Source organism: Magnolia sinica, chromosome 1, assembly GCF_029962835.1.
Source record: "Magnolia sinica isolate HGM2019 chromosome 1, MsV1, whole genome shotgun sequence".
Classification (NCBI taxonomy): domain Eukaryota; kingdom Viridiplantae; phylum Streptophyta; class Magnoliopsida; order Magnoliales; family Magnoliaceae; genus Magnolia; species Magnolia sinica.
Window position 1 is genome coordinate 81910243 of NC_080573.1, and position 22882 is coordinate 81933124.

The 22882-nt window shown below is 39.8% G+C and overlaps 1 protein-coding gene across 4 annotated transcripts in view; it reads right to left on the reverse strand.

The window, feature by feature from the left end:
- The window catches only part of LOC131251265 (uncharacterized), a 115461-nt gene extending 98462 nt beyond the window's left edge, over window positions 1–16999 (reverse strand). For 3 of the 4 annotated variants that reach the window (XM_058251902.1, XM_058251888.1, XM_058251910.1), the window contains exons 1-2: window positions 16766–16999; window positions 292–1314 (exon numbers count right to left, since the gene is read on the reverse strand). In XM_058251902.1, coding sequence (XP_058107885.1) covers window positions 292–1159 — 868 coding nt within the window. In that variant the 5' untranslated portion in view covers window positions 1160–1314; window positions 16766–16999. Of the gene's footprint in view, window positions 1–291; window positions 1315–1712; window positions 1806–16765 lie in introns of all 4 variants that reach the window. The other variant, XM_058251895.1, reaches the window with a different exon arrangement.
- Window positions 17000–22882: the final 5883 nt, after the last annotated feature.

The window sequence follows — 22882 nt, forward strand, 5'->3', positions numbered from 1 at the left end:
CTATTATTAATACTACCGCAAAGAAGCTTAACATCAACTGACATCAATTTGCTTTCTTACCTCATTTTGGTGCCTCAAAAACAAGCAATCACAAGATGTTTAAATGATGACAAAAGAACAATCCATCATTGAGTGAATACTATAATCAAATTTCTAGTTTAATGTTTTCTAGGAATTCTTGAATAATGAGACAGATCTTAAAAGGAAACAAAATAATGAATCTGTAGTAAGGGCAACAGGTAACAAGTATCAAAAGAGAAAAACTGCTAACTAGAAGATGAAAAAACTAACCATTGGTAGAAATACTATCATCTATTCGCTTATTCGAGACGTCATGTGGATCAATGCGCATGACTCTTTTCATTTTTCTCGGTACATTCTCTGTTGAGACAGAGTCATTGTCTGAACCTTTCTTGCGATTTGTTTTTTTCTTGCTAGAGATATCAAGGGATCCAGTGTGATTCCTACTGTGCCTCTCTTCTGCATGTTTATTGGAATTCCTATCTTTAACAGAATCATCTTCATGCAACTTCCTTCCCTTGATAGAAAAGGGTTTTCTGTTGGATAGCTCTACCTCACTATCACGAATTGCATTCTTTCTACCATTACAAATGGTCCTACTTTTCTCTGTATCAGAGTAAGCTTCCTTGGACTTTCTTTCCTTTGTAGAATAGGGTTTTCTGCCAGATCTAGCTGCCTCACAAGGTTTGGCTTCCCTACTTCTTTTCTCTTTGATGGAATCACCTTTATATGAATATCTGCCCTCCATGGAAGAAGATCTTCTATTGGATACCTCAACATCATAATATTCTCTTTTCTCCCTAATATTTCGGTTAGCCAAAGACCTCTTTCTTTTCTCATAAGAATTTTCCAACTCAAACCGTCTCTTTCCACCAACATCCCTCTTGGACCCTTCCTGATCAAATTGAAAACCTTTATCTTTCACACTCCTCTTTTGACCATTCTCTCTCTTGTACATCTCCTGACCAGGACAAACACCATCCATCTTATACTTACCAATTTGCTCTTTCTCACTTCCTCTGCTCTCCCGCTTCCTTCTATCTACGGATTTAACATCATTCTTAGCACCTTTTGCCCCAGCAACTGCAAGTTTCAGCTTTTTCTTGAGCTTATACTTCAAACCTTCTACAGTGGACATTCTCTAGAATCCTTTTGGCAACAACCAACAACAAAAATCTGCACAACCTACGGACTCACACAGAATAAAAGCCAATGAAATCACGTTCCAACCTCAAGCCTGAAAAAGTCACAGGGAGAAAGCTTTATCTAACAGTGAACCTGTGAAATCCCCATCTGAAACAAATGAAACAGCAGCATTACACATCATCATTATCACTTGACAGAACTACAGACGAAAAAACAATTCACTATGAAGATTAGAGTTAGAGAAATGGATTGAGACACAAATGGTGTCTAACACCTCATAGACAAAGCAAAACACAGTATTCCATCTGAGCACCAAATTAATTGGTCCCTTGGATTTCCTCCAGTAAAAATGATGAGCACATACCCGCGTATTGCATAGGTCAATAACTAAGATCAGATCCATCATTACTGCCAATGGGAACCATAGAGACCAAATAATGAAATAATTTACCTATGCTCAGAAAAATGGTGTGAATAGTTGAAAAAGGAACACAGTGTCCAACAATGCAGGTGAGGCCTACCTTTCTGAGATCTGGATAGCTCACCTGGTAGGCCTCATCATAAATGGGTTGCGTTCAAAAATCTTATCCTCACCACCGGTGGATTTTTTCCCAATTGGATGTGGGTCATTGGCCAACCTGTACATTATTACAGGCCACCCAATCAGTGGTTAAGAAACTCAAGTTGATACCATGGCCCATCCATAATGCGATCCAGCATATGGATGGTACAGAACCAGAAGATCGAATCAACCTGTATGGTTTCTAGGCCGAGCAAAATACCATACTTTCTTCAGATGAGCATCAAATTCACCACCCTACTTAAAATTCAGCATTTAAAAACATGGGATTACAAACAAGATGGAACAGATTCTATGATTTCTTTCCCTTTTTGTTCTTTTTTCTTTTTGGTTTTTACTTTTTCTGAAAGGGAAAACTACAACCTTGATGCACATAAAACTGGAACCTTCATAAACATATGGATGTCAAATGCATTCACTATTTTTAGAAAATAAAGAAATTTTTTAATAAGCTAAAATTAGATCAAAGGAATCCAGTTCCCAATACAAATAGCCTAACAGCTAACACCCACTTTAGCCAACAGAGTGGCTATACAATTAGCTTCACAATCAACCAGGGTAAACGAAATGTTAGGCATGCCCATGATTCCAATTTTGACTTCACTAGAAAACTTCGAACTGAAAATGCTGAGGGCCTCTCTTAGAAAGAATGCCATGGCCATTTCCATGGGGATCAGTGCCCAAAATGCGAAGTGAAGCCATCCCTAAGATGCTAGAATTCCTATAAGAAACCCTAAGGGCCTGTTTGGACAGTGGTATTAAGTTGCATTAAATGGGATTGCATTACTAATCCCACTTTGAAATTGAGAATGATATGTTTGGAAGGAGTGCTAGATGAGATTAAAATTAACTTTGTAGGCTTTAGAAAATGAGCCTAGTGTTGGAAAGTGTGAGATGGGATTACTAATCCCATGGACGATGGATTTTTTCTTCATCCAGGTTCAATTCAAATGCAATTTGAAAGTAAATTCTGGAATTTATCTTTTAATGCATACATTCCAAATATAGTATTAGAAAATATAAGATACACCCAATCTAGGGACAATACCTTACATATACATTTATTGTAACTTTTACAATTCCATCCACCTTAATCCCGCCTAATGCAGCTGGCCAAACAGGCCCTAAGACAATTCAACTTCCAAACCCTGGACTGAGGAGGGAACCAAAGATCCTCCTGTCTAACCCAAGTCGGCATGCCCAAAGTACGAACACCCAATCCCAGCATAAGTTCGGATAAGAGAGACAACACAATAGCATGGTTTTGAGGGCCCACTTAGTGATCTGGCCTTTAAGTTTTTCAAACATTAATTTCAAAAGGTGTGAACTCGTTGAAAATACGGTCATTCCTTTCCTTCCAAAATCTCCCAAGTCCCAACACAATGGAAGAAGGCACCAAAGAGTCCTTCCTCTTTTCTTGAATGGTCCCTTTACCTAGCTATTAAAGACCTCACCAATATGTAATAACCAAGATTCTCCCCAAATGTCCACTCTAAAGGATGAAAGGAGTGCCAGAATACATTCACTTTATATTAGATTTGAATATCTCAAGCAACATAATTTGATGATACCTGCCTATACAGTTTTTAAATAGTGAATAGCGTGTAGCTTAGCACTCACCCCTCCAAAGCGTGACATGTAAGCTACATAGCGTGTAGCGTAAGCTACACGCTACTTCTAGATTTTTAATCAAGGTAGCGCTTCGTTGCACCAATTTCATGATATTTTACACCAAATTAGACTGATTAATAATGAAATTAACAAAATTTCATCATATTAGGTGCAACCAAATGCAACTTAAAGTGATAGGAAAAGGCAAATGATTAAGTATAAAAGTAAAAAAAAAGCGCCATGAAACTGATTTAATATTATTACTTATATTATTTTACTAAAAGCATTAAGATCAACTATTTTTATTGAAAATACAAAAAAATGCAACAAATCAATGAAAGCATTAATTGATTTTAATATTGCAGTGAAAAATAACTTGTAATGTGAGCTACGCAGTGTATAGCATACCCTATGTAGTGTGTAGCGTATGCAAATTATCATGTAGCACAGTCTACACGTGACTTGAGCTATTTTCATGAGCTATGTAGCCTTAAGGCTAAATTGTGCTACGTAGCTTAAGCCACACACTACATAGTGTGTAGCTATTTAAAACACTCCACCTATATGATAAAAAGGTACATTAGTCAAGCAGTTGGTCAGCCCAAATAAAACCGGGCCCAACTTTTGGCAATCCAAATCATTCAAACTGTAGTCCTTATGATCAATGTTTTTAAGTATCGACAATATCCCACGATATATCTTGTATCCCACCTATGCAATGCAAAACGCACAAGTAGTGGGATATATCCCACAGTTCGATTCAATGAGCATTTTCGATTTTCAATCCTTTTTTCTGTAAATCATGTTAAATCAGTGTCAATTTGTTACAAATCCATGATATTTTTTTTTTCATGTTTTGCATGAAAAAATCATGGATTGGGAGCTTTGATTTCAAGATTTGGAGGAAATGGGCTGAGTTGCGGAAAATTGAAAAAAAAAAAAACAAAAAACAAATTTTCCCAATATCTCGCAAGTCAATTGCAATCTTTATATCCAAACATAAAATCAAACATGTATATAACCTGATCTAGTGATTCTTCTTTTGCTTTTAAATGTATTGCTTATGTTTCCACATGTCTTCTTACATTTATAAATTATATGAATAAACTTTGAATATACTTGCATCAATTCAATTAGCGCATAGATTAGGACTCCATACAAAGAAAACGTACAATGTGCACTTGTTTTTTTGTAATGTTTTGATTTATAAGTGTGTATTGATGTCTTGTTTAACAATCACTGAAGTTTCATTGAAAAAATCAACCAATTTCTCAATGTTTCCCCATGTTTCCAACAACAGCGATACATTACGCGATACAACCAATATATCCTATGCGATAACCGATACATATCTGTATCCCAAGGGTGCGATACGTAACGCGATACCGATATTTCAAACACTGCTTATGATGGACAGGAGATGCCCCAAAAGCCCCCATTAAAACACAACCATCTGGTTGTTCCCCAATTAAATGTGCACCATTGGCTCTACTATCCGTCATCACTAGTTGGCTAGGATCATTTGATAGAGAAGATATTGGAACATTGCCCATCGAGGATGTGGCCCACTAGATGAACAACTTGTATTACTCAAAGGTGGGTTCCCCCATATCATAGCTAGGTTGGACAAAAGAAAACCATTTCCTTAGTTTAGATTGAGCACAACCTATACAATTATCAACCCAGGATACGCAGTGCCCTTGGATCTTCAATTTGCACAAAAGCAGCCCATGGTTCACTTATTCGAATTGTTAGACCCTAAACTAATAGACTATGCTAAAAAAATCTCCCAGATTGGAAGATCCTAACCCATTGAATCACATTTATCAGGTTGTTCCCAGTTAAATGTGGACCATTGACTCTACTATCCATCATCACGAGGTGGCTAGGAATTAGGATAATTTGATAGGGGAGACATTAGAGCACTGCCCATCAAACGATGGGAGCCCACCAGATGAAAGACTTTATTATTGGAAGGAGGGTTCCTCCGACACCGTAGCTGGGTTGGACAAAAGAAGGCCATCACTTTAGTTTAGATTGAGCATGCATATATGAATATCAGTGAGTGGATATCTAATGCCTTCTGATCTTTAGTTTGCACAAGTGAAGCCCATGGTTCAGTTATCCAACCGTTAGTCTAACTCAACCCGCCATTGATAGACCATGACACCAACTCCCCTAAATTGAAGATCCTAGATAGCAATTTCAAGTAGAATGTGAAACATTGCTCTACTTTTCTTAACCATTTAATTCCAAGTCACAAATTGAAAGGTCGGGATTCTCCTATTAAGGAAATGCTCGAATTTTTTCATATTTGAACTAAATCTCTAAAATTCAAGAAAAGAAGGAGAACAAAAGTATAAAAAACAATGTCGTTCGAACATCAAAACATTTGTGTTTTAAGGGAGATGATCGAATCAAACAAACTCTAGAAATTTCGATAGTGTGCTTAAACCCTACAATCAGTACAAAGAGAGGGGGATACGAATGAGAGAGAGAGAGACTACTATTGATTATGAACTCTTGACGGATTTGTTGCCACTTTGGTTAGCCATTTTATGTATGCCCTAGCTATTTTTTGCACGCATGACTGTTAGGGCACCTTCAGAAATGCATTGACAAACTACTTATTGGGCCGATAGCAACAAATTGGTAGTTTATGTGACAAAAGGGAAGAGAGGGAGAGGGATCAATCAAGATTTAGTTACAGGCATTTAGTTAGAAGTTGTACCCAAGGTAGCATTTATGTAAATCGATTTAAACTAATTGAAATTGTGCAACCCATATCCTGATTTTAACGAGTGTACATTATCAGTGGGTTGAACCTTATGGGAAAACCTGGATCTTGTATAAGCATGCCATGCTGGCACACATAGTCTGCAAACTCTTAATCCTACTTGTTTTGTCAAATTCATGCAGATAAGATAGATGGTTCCATGATTTTTTAAAGTATAGAAGAGCAATTGTCAAATCATTATCAGGTACCTAATTGGCCTCCATAGATTCAGTTGGCATATGAATACATCTTAAGATCATGCATGATCCTTTCATTGAGCCCTTGTCAATATGGACCTTCAACCTTCGATTATGATGTCGATGGTCGTTATTGAGCACTCACTACATGATTCTTTCTTAAGCCATGTTTCGATACATGTACTCCAAGGAAAAAAAGAAAAGAAAGGCAATAATTATTTCCATGAGCACTATTAAAAAATGGATTTCATTTTTAGAGGTCTTGTTTGGATAGCAAGTGAGAATCTCATATTCGTTAGACCACAGCCACTTAGTTTCTTGTCGCAGAGAATCTGAGCTATGGAAAACTGAGATGATTACTTGTGGAATCCTCCCTTTTCCATTATATTCAAACATCGCAAACTGTCACATCAATGAAAAAACCTTTTCCATTTCCATAGAATTGGTGATATCCAAATGTGCCCTAATAATTTCACTGAGGAAAGATACTCGTGTTTTCAAAAGCCATCATCTCTAATAAACATAAGGATCTAGAAGCACAAAACTAAATTTCCCTAAGTAATGTGAATTCAGTTGAATTAAGTTTTGCAGGATTTGGATGAGATCTCCAGTTTTGTGGATATATAATTTTATCGTTTGGATGACCCCTTCCTAGAACTAAAACAAGTGCTTAGAGAGTTGCTAGAGTGATCCCATGCAATGTCAACTCCGGGAATGTTACATCCCCCATTTTATTGGAAAGCTAAGGGCATGTTTGGATTGTAAATCATTTTGCTTTAGCTACTCATGCCTTAAGTAGCTTATCTTTGTTTCTACTTATTCAGAGCATACTTAATCCTACAAAAAAATCCATAAGTTACAATATAAATAAATTACTTTTGCAACATCACTTCTTATGTGAATCATCCATCATCCAAACCCACCTAGCCACCTCTGATGGGGGGTCATCCATTATATGGAGTATAGGTTGTGTTTTAAGTATCGACGATATCGGCCGATATATCTTGTATCCCACCTATGCGATACGAAACACGCTAGTGCGATATATCCCAAATGTTCGATCTAGTGAGCATTTTTTATTTTTGATCCTTTTTTTGTAAATCATATTAAATCAATGTCAAATTGTAACAAATTCTTAAATTTTCATGTTTTGCATGAAAAATCATTGATTGGGAGCTTCGACTTCGAGATATGGAGGAAATGGGTCGAGTTGCAGAAAATTGAAACAAATCAAAATTTTCCAATTTCTCACAAATTGGTTGCAATCTCTATCCGAACATCAAAATCAAACATGTATGTAACCCGATCTAGTGATTCTTCTTTTTCTTTTGAATGTATTACTTGTGTTTCTACATGTCTTCTTACATTCATAAATTATATGAATAGACTTTGAATACACTTGCATCAATTCAATTAGACAACGCATGGATTAGGACCCCATACAAAGAAAACATATTATCTGTACTTGTTTTTTTGTAATGTTTTGATTTATAAGTATGTATTGATGTCTTTTTCAACAATCACTACAGTTTCATTGAAAATTTTGACCAATTTCCCAATGCTTCCCCATGTTTCAAACAACAATGATACATTATGCAATAGAACCGATATATCCCATGCGATAACTGATATGTATCCATATCTCAAAGGTGTGATACGTAACATGATACTGATATTTCGAAAATTGGGTACAACTTTAATATCGACCACCATCATGGGGCTAACCTTTGATGGAGACCATTCATTATGATAGGCCCACTTTGGCCCTATCTTCAATGTGAATCATCCATAGTGTTGTGTCCATCTCCAAGTGGACCATCCACTTTGCGAGGACCACCTTCGACATAGGCTACCCATCATGTGGGGCCCACCTTGGATTTGGGTCGTATAGGAATTGCATTGTGTACTCAGTGTATTTATTTAGGTGTGTGAGTGCACAGTGTTGGGTGCTCTTTTGGAGCATGTATGTTTATTTCTAGTGATATAATAATGGTGTGTTAGGGCTTGTTGCCCTAACACACAAGACAAGCCTTTCACTCAAAACTTTCTCCTCTCTCCCAATACTTCCTTCTCTTTCCTTCATCTCTTCTCTTCCTCATCCTAAATCTCTCAAATCAACTTGGTATTTGGTATCAGAGTAGGTTCTTCACATTGACTAGTGATATAAGAATCTGCTGACGTGAGCAGTCCTAAGTCTTCTTTTTTATAGGGCAGAACATGGTTTGATGGATCTCGAATTTGGAAGATTTATGGAGCTCATCTAAGGTATGTTTGGACCATTGTTTTAAATAACGACAATATCGGCCGATATATCTTGTATCCCACATGTGCGATACAAAACTTACAAGTAGTGCAATATATCTCACATATTTGATCCGGTGAGCATTTTCAATTTTCGGTCCTTTTTTCCTTCTATAAATCATGTTAAATCAGTGTCAAATTGTTACAAATCTATAGTTTTTCATGTTTTGCATGAAAAATCATGGATTAGGAGCTTCAATTTTGAGATTTTGAGGAGATGGGCCGAGTTGTGGAAAATTGAAAAAATAAATCAAAATTTCCCTCTTTCTTGCAAATCGGTTGCAATCCTTGTGTCCCAACATAAAATCAAACATGTATATAACTTGATCTATTGATTCTTCTTTTGCTTTTGAATGTATTGCTTGTGTTTCCGCACGTCTTCTTACATTTATAAATTATATAAATAGACTTTGAATATGCTTGCATCTATTTAGTTAGACAACGCATAGATTAGGACCCCATACAAAGAAAACCTATTATGTGCACTTATTTTTTGTAATGTTTTGATCTATAAATATGCGTTGATGTCTTTTTTAACAATCACTAAAGTTTCATTGAAAAATTCGACCAATTTCCCCATGTTTCCAACAATAGCGATACATTACGCGATACAACCGATATATCCCATGCAACAACCGATATGTGTCCATATCCCAAGGGTGTGATACTTAACACAATACCGATATTTCAAACACTGATTTGGACCACCATTCTCTTCTGGCAGAAAAACCCCAAATTTCTACTTTTCGTCGATTCTTCCCAAATCAGTAGTTGTTTCTTGCGATTCTCCTCATATGTTGGATCGGATTCACTATATTTAACTCCTCATGGAGTTGTTTCTAGAAAGAAAACAAAACAAAAAAAAAAAAAAACAAAAAAAAAAGGATTTAGGGGTGGTATTGAGCCAAACAAAGGACCGATTATGACGTTTTTGGGTCCTAAATGGGTCTGACAGTATACCAAAGCCCATCGTGCATGTACCCGGGGCTCAATTTTCATATGTAAGGCATTGTTTATTCCTGGATCAAGCTTTCTATGATCCCTATTGTGTGTTCTCCTCTTCAACTGTTTCTGGACCCCCAAGCCATCATCTGGAACTTAGTTAACATAAATTTGTAGTTGTCTCTGCCCTATGGTCCTTCGTTGAGTTGTTTTCTCTTGGGTTTGGTGTGTAGACCCTTATGGAGGACAAAATTTCTTCTGAATCTAGTGTGGGATCTTCGAAAGCTCATCCCTTGTTAATCACAACTGTTAAGTTGAATGGCAACCACCATTTGCAGTGGGCCCAATCTGTGAAACTATTTCTAGGGGGAAGAGATAGACTTTCGTATATATTAGATGAAGCTCCAAATTCTACAGATGGAAATTTCAAGACTTGGACCAAGGAAAACTACCAAGTCATGGCTTGGCTACTTAACAGCATGGAACCAACTGTAACTCTGTCATGTTTCCAACCTCCACGAAAAAGATATGGGACACTCTTCATGATATGTATTTTGAAGCTCGGAATATATCTAGAGTGTTCACAATAATCTTAAACATTGGGAGATGTCGACAAGATTTGAAGTCCTTGAAGGAGTACGTTTCGAGTCTCTAGGGAATGGGGGATGAGTTGGACCTCTAACATCCTCTTCCTTCCAACTGTACAACGGACTATGAGCATGTCAGGAAGCAGCGTGAAGAAACCAAAATTATGCAATTCCTTTCTGGCTTCAACCCCGAGTATCATAGTGCTCAAAGACAAATTACTGTCGTGGATCCTCTTCCCTCTCATACCGCCATTTATGTCATGTGTCAAAGGGTCAACACATCATTTACCTCTCCCTTTGTTTTGCCGGATCAATCTGCATAAATTGTTGGCAACCAATCTTCATTTAGCCATAGCTTAGCTCTAGAGCCCTAGCATAGGGTACTCAAGGACGTGGATGATATTCTGAATCAGTTACTCGACGTAAGAGTCGTGATATCAATCGTGGAGGACATGGTAGTTGTAGCCGTGGTAGACAAGGACGTGGACATGATGGGCCTCGCATTTGTACTCATTGTAGAGGTTTCAACCACACTTGATCGTTGCTGGGAATGGGATCTCGTTGGTCGCCCATCTTGGGCGAGTGTGTTAGTGGCTGGCAGTGTTTCCACTGGTTCTAAGAAAACCCCAAAGCCAACTGAAGAAAAGTCTATTGCAGGTGATTCCGTTCTCTTGTCCTGTGAAGCATACGATGCCTTGATGCAAATGCATCTACGTGAGGTCCCTAAAACTTCTAGAGCATCTGCACTCCATGCATACTATCCCTCTACTTCTTGGGTAATTGCCTATGAAGTTACCTCACATATGACTAGTAAGCCTTATTTGTTTAGCTGTTATTCTCCTTATATCTAGTCACACTTTGTCACTATCGCTGATAGCAATCAAACTCCCATATTTGGAGCTGGTTCCATCAAGCTTTCTCCCACAATGCGCTTGTCCTCATTTCTACATGTACCCAATTTCCCATTCAATTTATTATATGCCAGCTCTCATACGAAATCCTTGAATTGTTCAGTAACTTTCTTCCCCTTTCACTGTGTTTTAGGACCTTCAGACGAAGCGGATGATTTGTGGGTGCCATGAACACGGAGGAATTTTTATTTTTATTTTTTAAATGATGCACAGGTGATAGCATCTAGTGATGTGTCCTTAATCCTTATATAGTGAAACAGTGTTCCAATAGCATTGCCGCTTAGGGCATCCATCCTTGTCTAGATTAAAACTTGTATTACCTTCCCTATTTGTATCTAAACCTTTAAGTTGTGATGCTTTTCTCTAAACGTTACCGGGTTGTGTTCCCTCAGCTTATCTGAGAGGCAACCCACACCATACGATTTAGTCCACTCCAATGTTTGGGGTCCTGCTCCTGTTACATCCATTTTTTTTATATAAATATTTTGTTACATTTATTGATGATTTCACACAAATGACTTGGGTCTATCTTCTAAAATCCAACCATTAAGTTTTTGATGTTTAAGCTTTTTTACAACGAAGTGGTTAACCAATTTCAATGCCCTATCAAACTTTTACATTCTGACAATGGGATCGAGTAAATGTCGAATGTTTGTTTACACTTTTTGCAGAAGCATGGTCTCTTAACCCATACATCGTGTCCATGGACCCCTGAACAAAATAGTGTGGTTGAGCAGAAGAACCGTCAGCTTCTTGAAGTTATTTGTGCCCTTTTACTTGGTATGAATCTTCCAAAATGATCTAGGATGATGCCTTACTGCCAATTTCCTGATAAATCACATTCCTTCTTGAATACTATCAAACAAGTCCTCATTTAAAATCATGAACCCACATGACAAACCATTTTTGTTAACCCCCTAAAGTTTTTGGGTGTGGATGCTTTATTCAAATTCTTGATGGGAGTAATGACAAGTCCACGAGCCATAAAGTGTGTTCTCTTAGGTTACTCTCGGTCTCAAAATGGGTGTAATTGTCATAATGCCCTAACTTGTAAGAGTCGTATCAACAAATATCACCTTTTTTTTAAAGAAGTTCCATATTTCTCCACTGAAGGGAAATCCCTGCGCCGTCGTCTTGCTAATTAGGGGGAACTTATACAGTCTAATTATCTAACTCCATACCTCTTCCAGTCTTATGTCTTGACAATGATAATGAGGTTCCTCCTCCTATTGCAAAGCCTATTATTGTGTATCATCAATGAACTAAATCCTCTTTTGATCACCCTCCTACCATCTCATCTGCCTCTGCTGAAGGGTCAGGTATATGCTCTCTCTCTCTCTCTCTCTCTCTCTCTCTCTCTCTCTCTCATGATGATCTTCGTATTGCCTTATACAAATCTTCCTACTCATGCACAAGGCATCCCATTAGCAATTTGTTTCATATCAGCATCTTTCACCTTCCCTCCAGTCTTTTGCAACCTCTATATCCTCCTCTCTACTACCCCACGTAATGTAACGGAAGCCATGAATAGCCATGACTGGACCAAGGCTAGGGAGGTGGTTTCCTTACCTGAGGTAAAAGAGACAATTGGATGTCAATGGGTCTATACTATCAATTATCGACCAGATGGTTTCGTTGACCGTTATAAGGTACGGTTGGTTGCAAAGGGTTTTACTCAAACATATGGCTTGGACTACTTCGATACATTCTCACCAGTGGCCAAACTCAACTTTGTCCAAGTGGTTCTCTTTGGCAGTCAATTTGCATTGGCATCTATTTCAACTAGATGTGAAAAATGTGTTCTTACATTGTGATCTTGTCGATGATGTCTATATGGATCAACCCCTCGGATTCTCTATGCCCCACGACTCTCATGACTCGCCCTTGGTGTGTCGTTTAAAGAAATCATTTTATGGTCTCAAGCAGACTCCACATGCCTGGTTCGATAAGTTCAATCGTGCTCTTTTAGACTTTGGATTGATTCATAGCCAGGCTTATCATTCTCATTTTTTTTTTTTTGTCAATGAACAAGGGTTATGGTTCTGATTCTTTGTGTCGATGATATTATGCTATCTGGAGATGATATTGAGGGAATCGTGGCAGTTAAATCTTTCCAAACTCGATTTGAGATCAAAGATCCTAGGACTCTTCGTTACTTTCGAGAAATTGAAGTTACTAGATCGAAATCGGGAGTAGTGCTCTCTTAGAGGAAATATACCCTCGATCTGCTCTCTAAGACAGGGATGCTAGGATGCAAACCTACCATTACGCCTATGGATACTATTGTCAAGGTATTCCGTAACGATAACGATGGTTGTAACAGCCACCACTATCACCTTTACGATACGGGTTGTAATGGCAATTATAGCCCCCGTAACAGCTGTTACAATCTCTCTTTTTTATTGAAGAACAAAACTCAAAAAACCTATATCAACCCTGTCATGGACCGTTATGGCTTTTATGGGTGGCGTAACAGGCCGTTATGAGGGTTGTAATGGCCTTTACGAGTCATTTTTTTCCATAATGGCTTTTATGGGTCATTTTTTCTATAATAGTCGTTACGACCTTTACGACCCTGTAACGTGTGACGGTCGCCACTGTTACTTTTACGTAACGGCCGTTATGGCACACCATAACTACTGTGAAACTCAATCCTAATGATGGAACTCTCCTCTCTAATCCAAGAATGTATCTTCGGTTGGTTGGCCGACTTATTTATCTAACTATTACCCGATCAAATCTCTTTTATGTTGTGGGTGTGGTTAGTCAATTCATGCATACCCCTCATACCACGCATTTAATAGCAGTGTATCGAATACTTCGATATCTCAAGTCCGCACCTGGTACAGGATTGCTTTTTTAGCAACACGATCATCTTCACCTTTCTAGCTACTACAATGTTGATTGTGCTTGAAGTTTACATAATCGACAATCTAGTTTACATAATCAACAATCTATCTCTAAGCATTGTACATTTGTAGGTGACAATCTTGTCACCTGAAAGAGTAATAAGCAGTCAATTGTTGTGTGATCTTCCGTTGAAGCTGAATATAGGGCGATGGCTCATGCGATATGTTAACTTGTGTGGCTTCGAACCCTCTTATAAGAACTTGGCTATAATCCTCTAAGTTTCATTCCTTTGTACTACAATAATCAAGTTGCCATTCACATTGCCAACAATCCGATGTTTCATGAATGCTCGACACACATTGAGATTGATTGTCACTTCATTCGGGAGAAGGTTACTAACAAGGAGATTGACACTCCATCACGCAGGGCCCACCTTCAATTCCTCTCTCAATCTCACTTTCTCCACTCTCTCTTCCCTCCTCTATCTCCCTTAGCACAAGTAAATGAGAAAATTTTTTTTTACTCAAGGCCATAAGTCATTTTAAGGTGTTTAGCAACTTTTAAATGACTTTTTACCAATGTATCTTTTGTCACATAAGCTAATAATTTGTTGTTGTTAGCCAAATAAATAACTTATCAACAAGTTCCCAAATACAACCTAACGGTCAAGCGTGTAAAAAATAGTTAGGGCACCCATAAAATGACTAACCAGAGTGGTAACAAATCTATCAAGAGTTCAAAATGCATAGCTCTCTCTCTCTCTCTCTCTCTCTCTCTGGTATGCCCCCTCTCTCTATACTGATTCTAGGGTTTTCAAGCACAACATTGAAATTTCTAGAGTTTGCATGAATCAATCCTCTTGAAATCCAAACATTTCAAGATACAAACGGCATTATTTTTTTATATTTTTGTTCTTCTACTTCTATTGAATTTTAGAGATTTCATTCAAAAATGAAGATATCTAAGGATTTCGTTGACAAGGGAATCCCGTCCTTTCAATTTGTGACCTGTAAATAGGCGGTGAAGAAGAGAAGTAGAGCGACCTAAGCATGTCGTGACAGTAATGGTGGGCATAACGGTCCCTACTGTTACCGATACACGTAACAACCATAACGGTCAATTTTTTTAAAAGAAAAAAAAAATCTGGAAAAAAAAAATGTAGGAAAAATCCGGAATATTAAGAAGACTCCAAATATGTATTCCTTTGTGATGGTGTAACGGTCCACTCTTTAATAAGATTGGCTTGTCTAATGATTTTATTAACCTAATAGGCCTAGATTGACCCCAAATTGGCCCAAAATTCATGCAAGTTGTGGCACTCATCCCACTAAAGCAAATCCCTACGCATTTGATATCGTTCCCCCAAATAATTTTAAGAAAAAATTAAATTAAATTCGAATGAATAGTGTTGCCGATTTGGGGGACCACTCGAATGCTCTGAAATTGACCACAAATTCACACAACCTGTGACACTCATCCAACTAATTCGTATCACTAAGCATTTAACATCATCCAGTCCCAGCAGGAGATACAATGGGATTTCCAGTGGATTTTGAAATCCACTACATCTATGGGGCTCATGTTGATGCATATGTTTTATCCACGTTGTACATCCATATGCGCCCTTTACACGTGACAATCGAGTTGCATATATATACAAGTGACCAGCATCAGTTGTGAAATCTGATTCATTGACTACAATTCCATGCTCTACCAAACGCAGGTTTTACTTAATACAGTGCTTTTCCCAAAGGAAGAATTTAATCCCAAATGTGGGATTGGACAGTCAAAATACTGTGGTATTTTCAGACATATAATCATTGCGTAATGATGTTGTTAATTCCACATAATGCAATTCAATACCATTTAATCCCGCATTCCAAATAGGCCCTAAAGAAAGACTCTGATCTCATTGAAATCAACCAGAGTGAAAATTTTCAACATTGAATTGGAAGAGAAGAAAGTTGAATGATTTCTCTAGAAATAGAAGCTGAAATTCATAATTTAACAGGGATCCTTAAAATAATGGATTTCAACAAACAAACAAACAAAAGAACATTTTTTTTTTCCCAAAGAACAATATTTCTCTAGAAACTGAGATTCTGCAATCATCATCACAGATAATAATTTTTATTTAAAAAAAAAAAAAAAAGAGTTTAAGTCCAAGAAACAGCAGAAATCCTTTAAAAAGTGCATTTAGATTTTAATGAACAAGACAAGATTTCTGTCCATAAATTTATTTATTTATTTTCCCTTTTTTGAATGTTTGGAGGAAAAAAGCAAGCTGCAATTCAAGCAATAAAATTCCTTAAAAGGCATTTCGCCACAAAATGCATAAACTTTGACGTAAAACAGATGAGAATTATTCTCTAGACTTGTGATTTTTGTTAAAGAATGGAACTCAACAGGATCATTTGGATGCCTGTAAGTTCTGTAAGTGGGAAGTAACTTACAGGTAAGTCACTTACAGGTGGTGTTTGGAGGAATAAATTCAACTGTAAGTCAGTTCCAATCTGTAATTCACTTACAGGCATAACTGCCAGGAAACTTCATGGGGCTGGGGTGAGAAGTCATTGCCCTGTAAATGACTCTTAGCTGAAAGTCACTTACAACTTAAAAACTTAGGGGCCGTTTGGATGCCTGTAAGTTCTGTAAGTGGGAAGTGACTTGCAGGTGAGTCACTAACAGGAAGTGTTTGGGGGAAGAAATTCACCTGTAAGTCACTTACAGGCATAACTGCCAGGGAACTTCATGGGGCTGGGAGTGAGAAGTCGCATCCCTGTAAGTGACTTACGGGGCAACGTTCTAATTTTTCGGAAAGAAGGTAAGTGCGGGAAACGCACCTTTGAGCTCTCTTGAACTGTGACCGATCGAGAGTACGGCCCACCAGATGGACGGTGCATTGGGTTCGGAAAATGAAAATCTAGCGATTTCAAGAGGAGGGTTTCTTGCAGGAATAAGCTAGGTTTCTGAAATAGGAAGCCCGCTTCTTTTCTGAATATGAATCCAGGATTTCAAGAGATTCCGGCGTAATAAGCTGGCTTTCTTTCCTTGAGAGGGTTCCGAAGAGGGAAACGGATGGGGCTACTCCCCCTTAACACCAGCCCCTTGGCTGGTGGTCTGTGCTCTGTGAGCCCCACCATGATATACTTCATTTTTTGTCTCATGCCGTAAAATGATCTTTAAAAATAAATGGACGGCATGGATGAAACACATACATCATGGTGGGGCCCACAGAGCACCGACCACCAGCCATTGGCTGGTGTCAGGGGGAGTAGCCAATCCGTTCCCTCCGAAGAGAGGGGGTTGCTGGCGAAAGGAAGCCAAGTGGGGCCACCGTGTTGTTTGTAAGAAATCCACCCCGTCCATCCGTTTTGTCAGGTCATGTTACATGGGGGAAGCGGATTGGCTGGTGTACCACACACAGCGACCAGCGATCTAGCTGATATATGTTGACGTCAGCAAGTTATGTGGGTCCCATCATGAGTTATGTGTTATATTCAAACCGTTCATCTATTTGAGGAGCTCGTCGTAGGGCTTGAACCGAAAGATAAGAAAGATCTAGTGGGCCACACTGTAAAAATCAGTGGGGAATTGAATGCCTAGCATTGAAACTTTTTGGGGGTCACCCAAGTTTTGAATAAATATGATATTTGTTTTTCATGGAAAATCCAGGTCTTTGTGACCTTATGAATAGATTGGATGGAAAATAAATGTTACGATGGGCCTACAAATGTTTGAACGGTAAAAGTCATTATCCCCACCTAATTTTGGTGTGGAATATGATTTAGTTTTTGGTTCATGCTCTAAAATTATCTCAACAAATGAATGAACGGTGTAGATATAATAAATACATCATTTTATAGCCCATGTGACTTTGATCTCCTTTGAACCGTTCGTTTAACTCAGCTTGAGAAGCGTCAGCGCTCGTACTAGCACGACACATACTCACACCAGCTATACCGTGTGGTACACCAGCCAATCTGCTTCCTGACATGGGACAGTCGTGAGGCCACACAAAACAAATGGACTAGTATTTCATTTATGCTGCAGTAATGACCTTGTGAATGGTTTGAATGGCATATAAACGTCACCATTAATCCTAAACATAAAGCTCACTTGAGTCATGGATTTGTCTCATTTTTTACCCATGTTGAAACAAGATTTGACAAAACAAATAGATAAGGTCGATTTATCACAAACATCACGGTGGGCCACATAACTTTCTATCACAAGAATGACAAGAAAGCTAGCAATGTCGGCACTGCAAGGTCATGTTATTATTGACATCTGCTCAGTTCATCTGCTGAGAAAATTACTTTCCATGACTTTTATTTAATAACCGGCTGATTGGAAACTAAAGTGAGCCATGAAACAATTTCATAACTAACATGATGAATATAAATCTATAAAATAATTCATATCCAAAACTTAGTTCAGATATAGTGTTTTGAATTTAGAGGTTCTAATCGTGATATAGCCTATTTGAGTTTTTCATGATGTTGTATTTTATTATTTACGGTTTAAATGGGATGTCTAAACTGATTGACAAATTGGCTTTTATATAAGTATCATGATTGGCCACGAAAAGCTCAGTATAACACGTGCTTTCAACAACCAACGTTGTTGATGCAGAAATTTGGTTGTCCTCCTTAGAACACTTGGGACCTGCAAGATAAGACAGATGGTGACCCTAACTATTGCAGGGGACCATCTGATACCATAGTCAGGCAGGTTTAGTAGAACATAAAGCTTTAGGACGTGAGATTGTGTGTACCTTTCACTATTAGGGATGCTCATATTTATAGGTAAGAGATGGCGATGGCATATGAGGCGATCTTCCTGTTTAGTAGGTGCATTTTGTAGGAGGATTCGAATCCAGAACATGCTATAAGGATCTTTCGAGATCTTCGATTGAGATCTCGGGCAGACTCGTGTTGCGGTCAACTTTCTAGATCCTCAGCTAGGATCTCGGGTAGACACCAACGGGACAGATCAGAGCTAGTAGAAGAGGGGTTATGCCAACCTAACTCATTTGGTGAGTAGTAGTCGAATTTTGCCTTGGCGTCGAGCAAATTATTTACTTGTTGACCTGCCTTTGAGACACGTAGTGGAGCATTGGGGCCGAGCTCTTTTCCTTATTAGGATGCAAATGAGATATCGAGGATGACCATCCTCTTCAACTTTGTCATACGGTGGAGATCGTACTCCGGGCCTCTTTCCGCATAGATGTTCCGAGCACCAGCTCGGAAATGTATGAGTCCATGAAAGGGTTCGATGTCTGGAAGGGCTCAATGTCAGTTGGAGACGAGAAGATTCTTTCTATCAGTGGCCGAGCTCGTCGTACTATGCATATATGTCTATTCTGGTTTTTCCTTAGTTTCTAGTCCATTTTTACCTATAAAAGTAAGCCCCCTTACTTTCGAGCTCGCGTAGTTAGGTCGGAAAGTAGGTAGGTTATCTTTAGTGAGGTTGGACATTTCTGCACTTGGGGCATCAGGCACAATTGTCATTATTGTAAAGTAAGGTGAAGTGCACAAGAATTGAGGTGTATATGCAATCATGATACGATATGCTCAAGGTGACATGTTGTGGCTCGAGGTCACGTGCGCTATCAAGGCACCTATTCGGTCCTCGGCGCATGGGGTGTTGACGCGTAGCGTGCTTTCAGGAGTCGAGCCGTGCGGCGAGTGGTAGCGTTCCATGTGTCCAAGCGCAGGCGTTGAGGGGTTGTTTTGGCTACACATTGAGTGTGGGCATTAAATGTTTGCACGAGTAGGTTTGCTATAAAAGGAGGGAAGCCCTAATCGTCCAAGAGTTATTTGCACTGTTGCTCTGCCCATTTCTCTGCTCACCCCATACTCAGACAATTTCGACGCGATTTCCTGCTATCTTCAGGGGGCATCTTCTCATATGAGCTTCAGTCTATGTCAGTATCGTCGGATTAGTGGGAGGGGGGGTGGGGACATCCCGGCGTGATGGCGGGGCAGATGATCTCTGCCTTATGTTGAACCCATCATCACCGCTATTGATGATCAGCGATCGAGACCTCCAAGCATCCCAAGAGTCGCAGATCGTTGCTCAGTCCTCGACCGAGCGACCAAAGGACGCAGAGGATGTTGTCTCGACTACGGAGGAGGCCAATGGATCCTTGTTGGAGGTAGAAGAAAGGGGGCCGATTGAGTCAACGCTGAAGGAAGCCAACCTGGTACGGATCAGATCAGGGTACCACATTCCAAACTCCATGGTACTCTAAGCTCCCGTGCTTGGTGAGCTTCCAAGCGAGTCCTGGGTTGGCGTAGTGGCCATTTTCTTGGTCGCCCTTCAATGCGGTTTGAGGCTTCCTCTACAACGTATAGTGAGGAATGTCTTCTCGCGTCTAGAGTTAACTCCTGGGCAAATAATCCCAAATGCTTGGAGGGTGCTAGTGGGGTAATTCATCCTCTGGTCTGAGTTTGACCAACTCGAGTTGACTATGGATGAGTTTCTCCACCTATACTGGGTGAAATCCAACCCCTTCCACGAGGGTTGGTATTATTTTTCCACTTGGTCAAGGACTAGAAAGGCCATAATCACAGACGCCCCCAACCTCAAATAAGAATTGGAAGAGTAAGTTGTTATGTGCGTCGGGGGATTGGGAGGCTCTAAGAGCTTTCGGGTTACATTCTCAGGTCTCAACTTACTTTGTTAAACCAGGTCGGTACGTCCAAACTACATTTTCTTGATCTTATTTTGCTCTCTCCATCTCTAATTGTGATCATCTCTGGCAGTTTTGCACAAGTATCCCGCTGGAGTGGGCGAGGAGGAGTGTTCTCGGATAGCCGAGGTGAGTCAGTAGACACCAGGTTGAGGTCTTTGGAGGGGGCGGATTACGCCCAAGCTGCTCCTCAAATCAGGTGTTGCTTTGTTCATATCGAGTATATCCTTAGAAGATAGTAAAAAATTATTTCGTTATCATCTGCTTGCTGACCATTCTTTTTTTACTGTGTAGAGATGCCTGAACAAAGTCGGTCTAAGCGCAAAGCTCCCTCTACAGTCGAGCTAGCTCAGAAGTAGGCCAGCTTCGAAGAAGAGGGTTGCTGCCCCCTCTACAGTTGGTCAGTCGGGTGTGGCTACTGACCCCGCCACCATTTCTGCTACTGCTCTTCAAATATAAGGCTCGTATCCTAGACCGTACTATTCCATAAGCTTCCAAGGTCCTCTCGACCGAATTCCGGCAACCCGCGACCTGTAATCGGCGTTTGTACGCGATCCTAAGTCGCATCTTATATTTATATGTCGGCTCGACCCGAGACTTATACTCTTGCGACCATGCCATCTCCGCGGTTCTGACGCCGCGTCTCACGCGCCAATACGGTACCCGAGCCAAGAGTTGTGGACCCACGTTTATTTCGCGGAAAACGCCGCGCGTTATAAATACCGAAGGAATCTCTACAACACATCATATCAAGCCATTAATTAATGTCAAGTACATCCCTCTCCCATTCCCCAAGTCAACTCTCTCTTACACAACCTATACCCATCTCATTCATTTCTTACCATAAGTCAACAAGCACCATGCCATCTCATCCCATCGCTCTATCTCACCACTCCTCTCTCTCTCATTTCTCACTTTATTCCATGCTACCAAAGAGGGGAATCGTCCAAGCTTCTCATGAGAGAGCTAAGAGTGTGGCCCACCTTCCTATCCCAAGATCTCTTATCCCCACCATCAAAACTTCATCATCCTCCATCAAGATCGAAGCCAAGGAGCCTAGGAGTCCAGGGAGCTAAAGAAGAAGGCCGATAGGTAGGTGATCCACCCTTGATTTCCATTTAAGGGCCCACTTTGGTGTATGTGTTGTGATCAATGAAGGGCCCATAGTGGCGGGGTCCCTCCACTTCACCGATCTCTCTCTCTCTCTCTCTCTCTCTCTCTCTCTCTTTGATGTGTGGCCCACCTTGATGAATTGAGTAGATCCACACCATCCATCAGTGGCAGCCACCTTGCTGTCCCCTGCTGGATGATTTTGGGCAGGCCTGAATGAAGGGAAAGACACAAATATCAGCTGATCCAAAATTGTGTGGGCCACCCACGTGGGCCCCACTATGATATACGGGTTTTATCTATACCATCCATATCGTCCAACCATTGGACGTCTAACAGCAAACACTACTGGACTGTATGAAGGTAAAACACATCTTTTAAAAAATATATATATATAGTAATAATAAATAAAAATATATATAATATTTTATTATATTATGTAAACGGATTGGTTCGAGTACCTACACCAGCTATTAGCTGATGTATTAATGTCACCATGTGGGACCCACTGATATGTATGGGTCCATCCACGTGTGGAATTCCACCATGAGGGATGTGTTATGGACAGTGGAACCATCGAGCAGCATCGCTGCTGTCCTACGTCAGTAGGTTCCGTGGGTCCCACCAGTTGTATGACATCAGCAAATTCTGTAGGGCCCACACATGATATATGTATTTTATCAACACCGTCCACTGCTGGACGGTGTCATGTAGGGCCACCGTGATGTATGGGTCTTATCCACACCGTCCAGATGGTTGGACGGTCGGACCCACCTCTAATGTATTTGTTACCCACGCCGTCCATCCATGTGGACCCCACCTCTGTAGCGGCTGCATCACGGCAACAAGTTTTGTGGGTCTGAGCATAAGGTTTGTGTTATATCCAAACCGTCTGTCCATGTCACCAGCAAGATGTGGGTCCCGTATGAGTATGTGTCTCATTCAACCGTCTATCAGGTGGACCACGCTGTAGAAATTAGTGGGGATTGAACGGCTACCATTGAAACCCGATTTTGGGGTCACAGAAGTTTTGGGATCAGTATGAAATTTGTTTCCCTCTTAATTCCGGTCTTTGTGACCTTATGATCAGATTGGATGGGAATAAACATTGTGGTGGGCCCCGGCCTTGTGAACTGTTTAACAGTGGAGATCA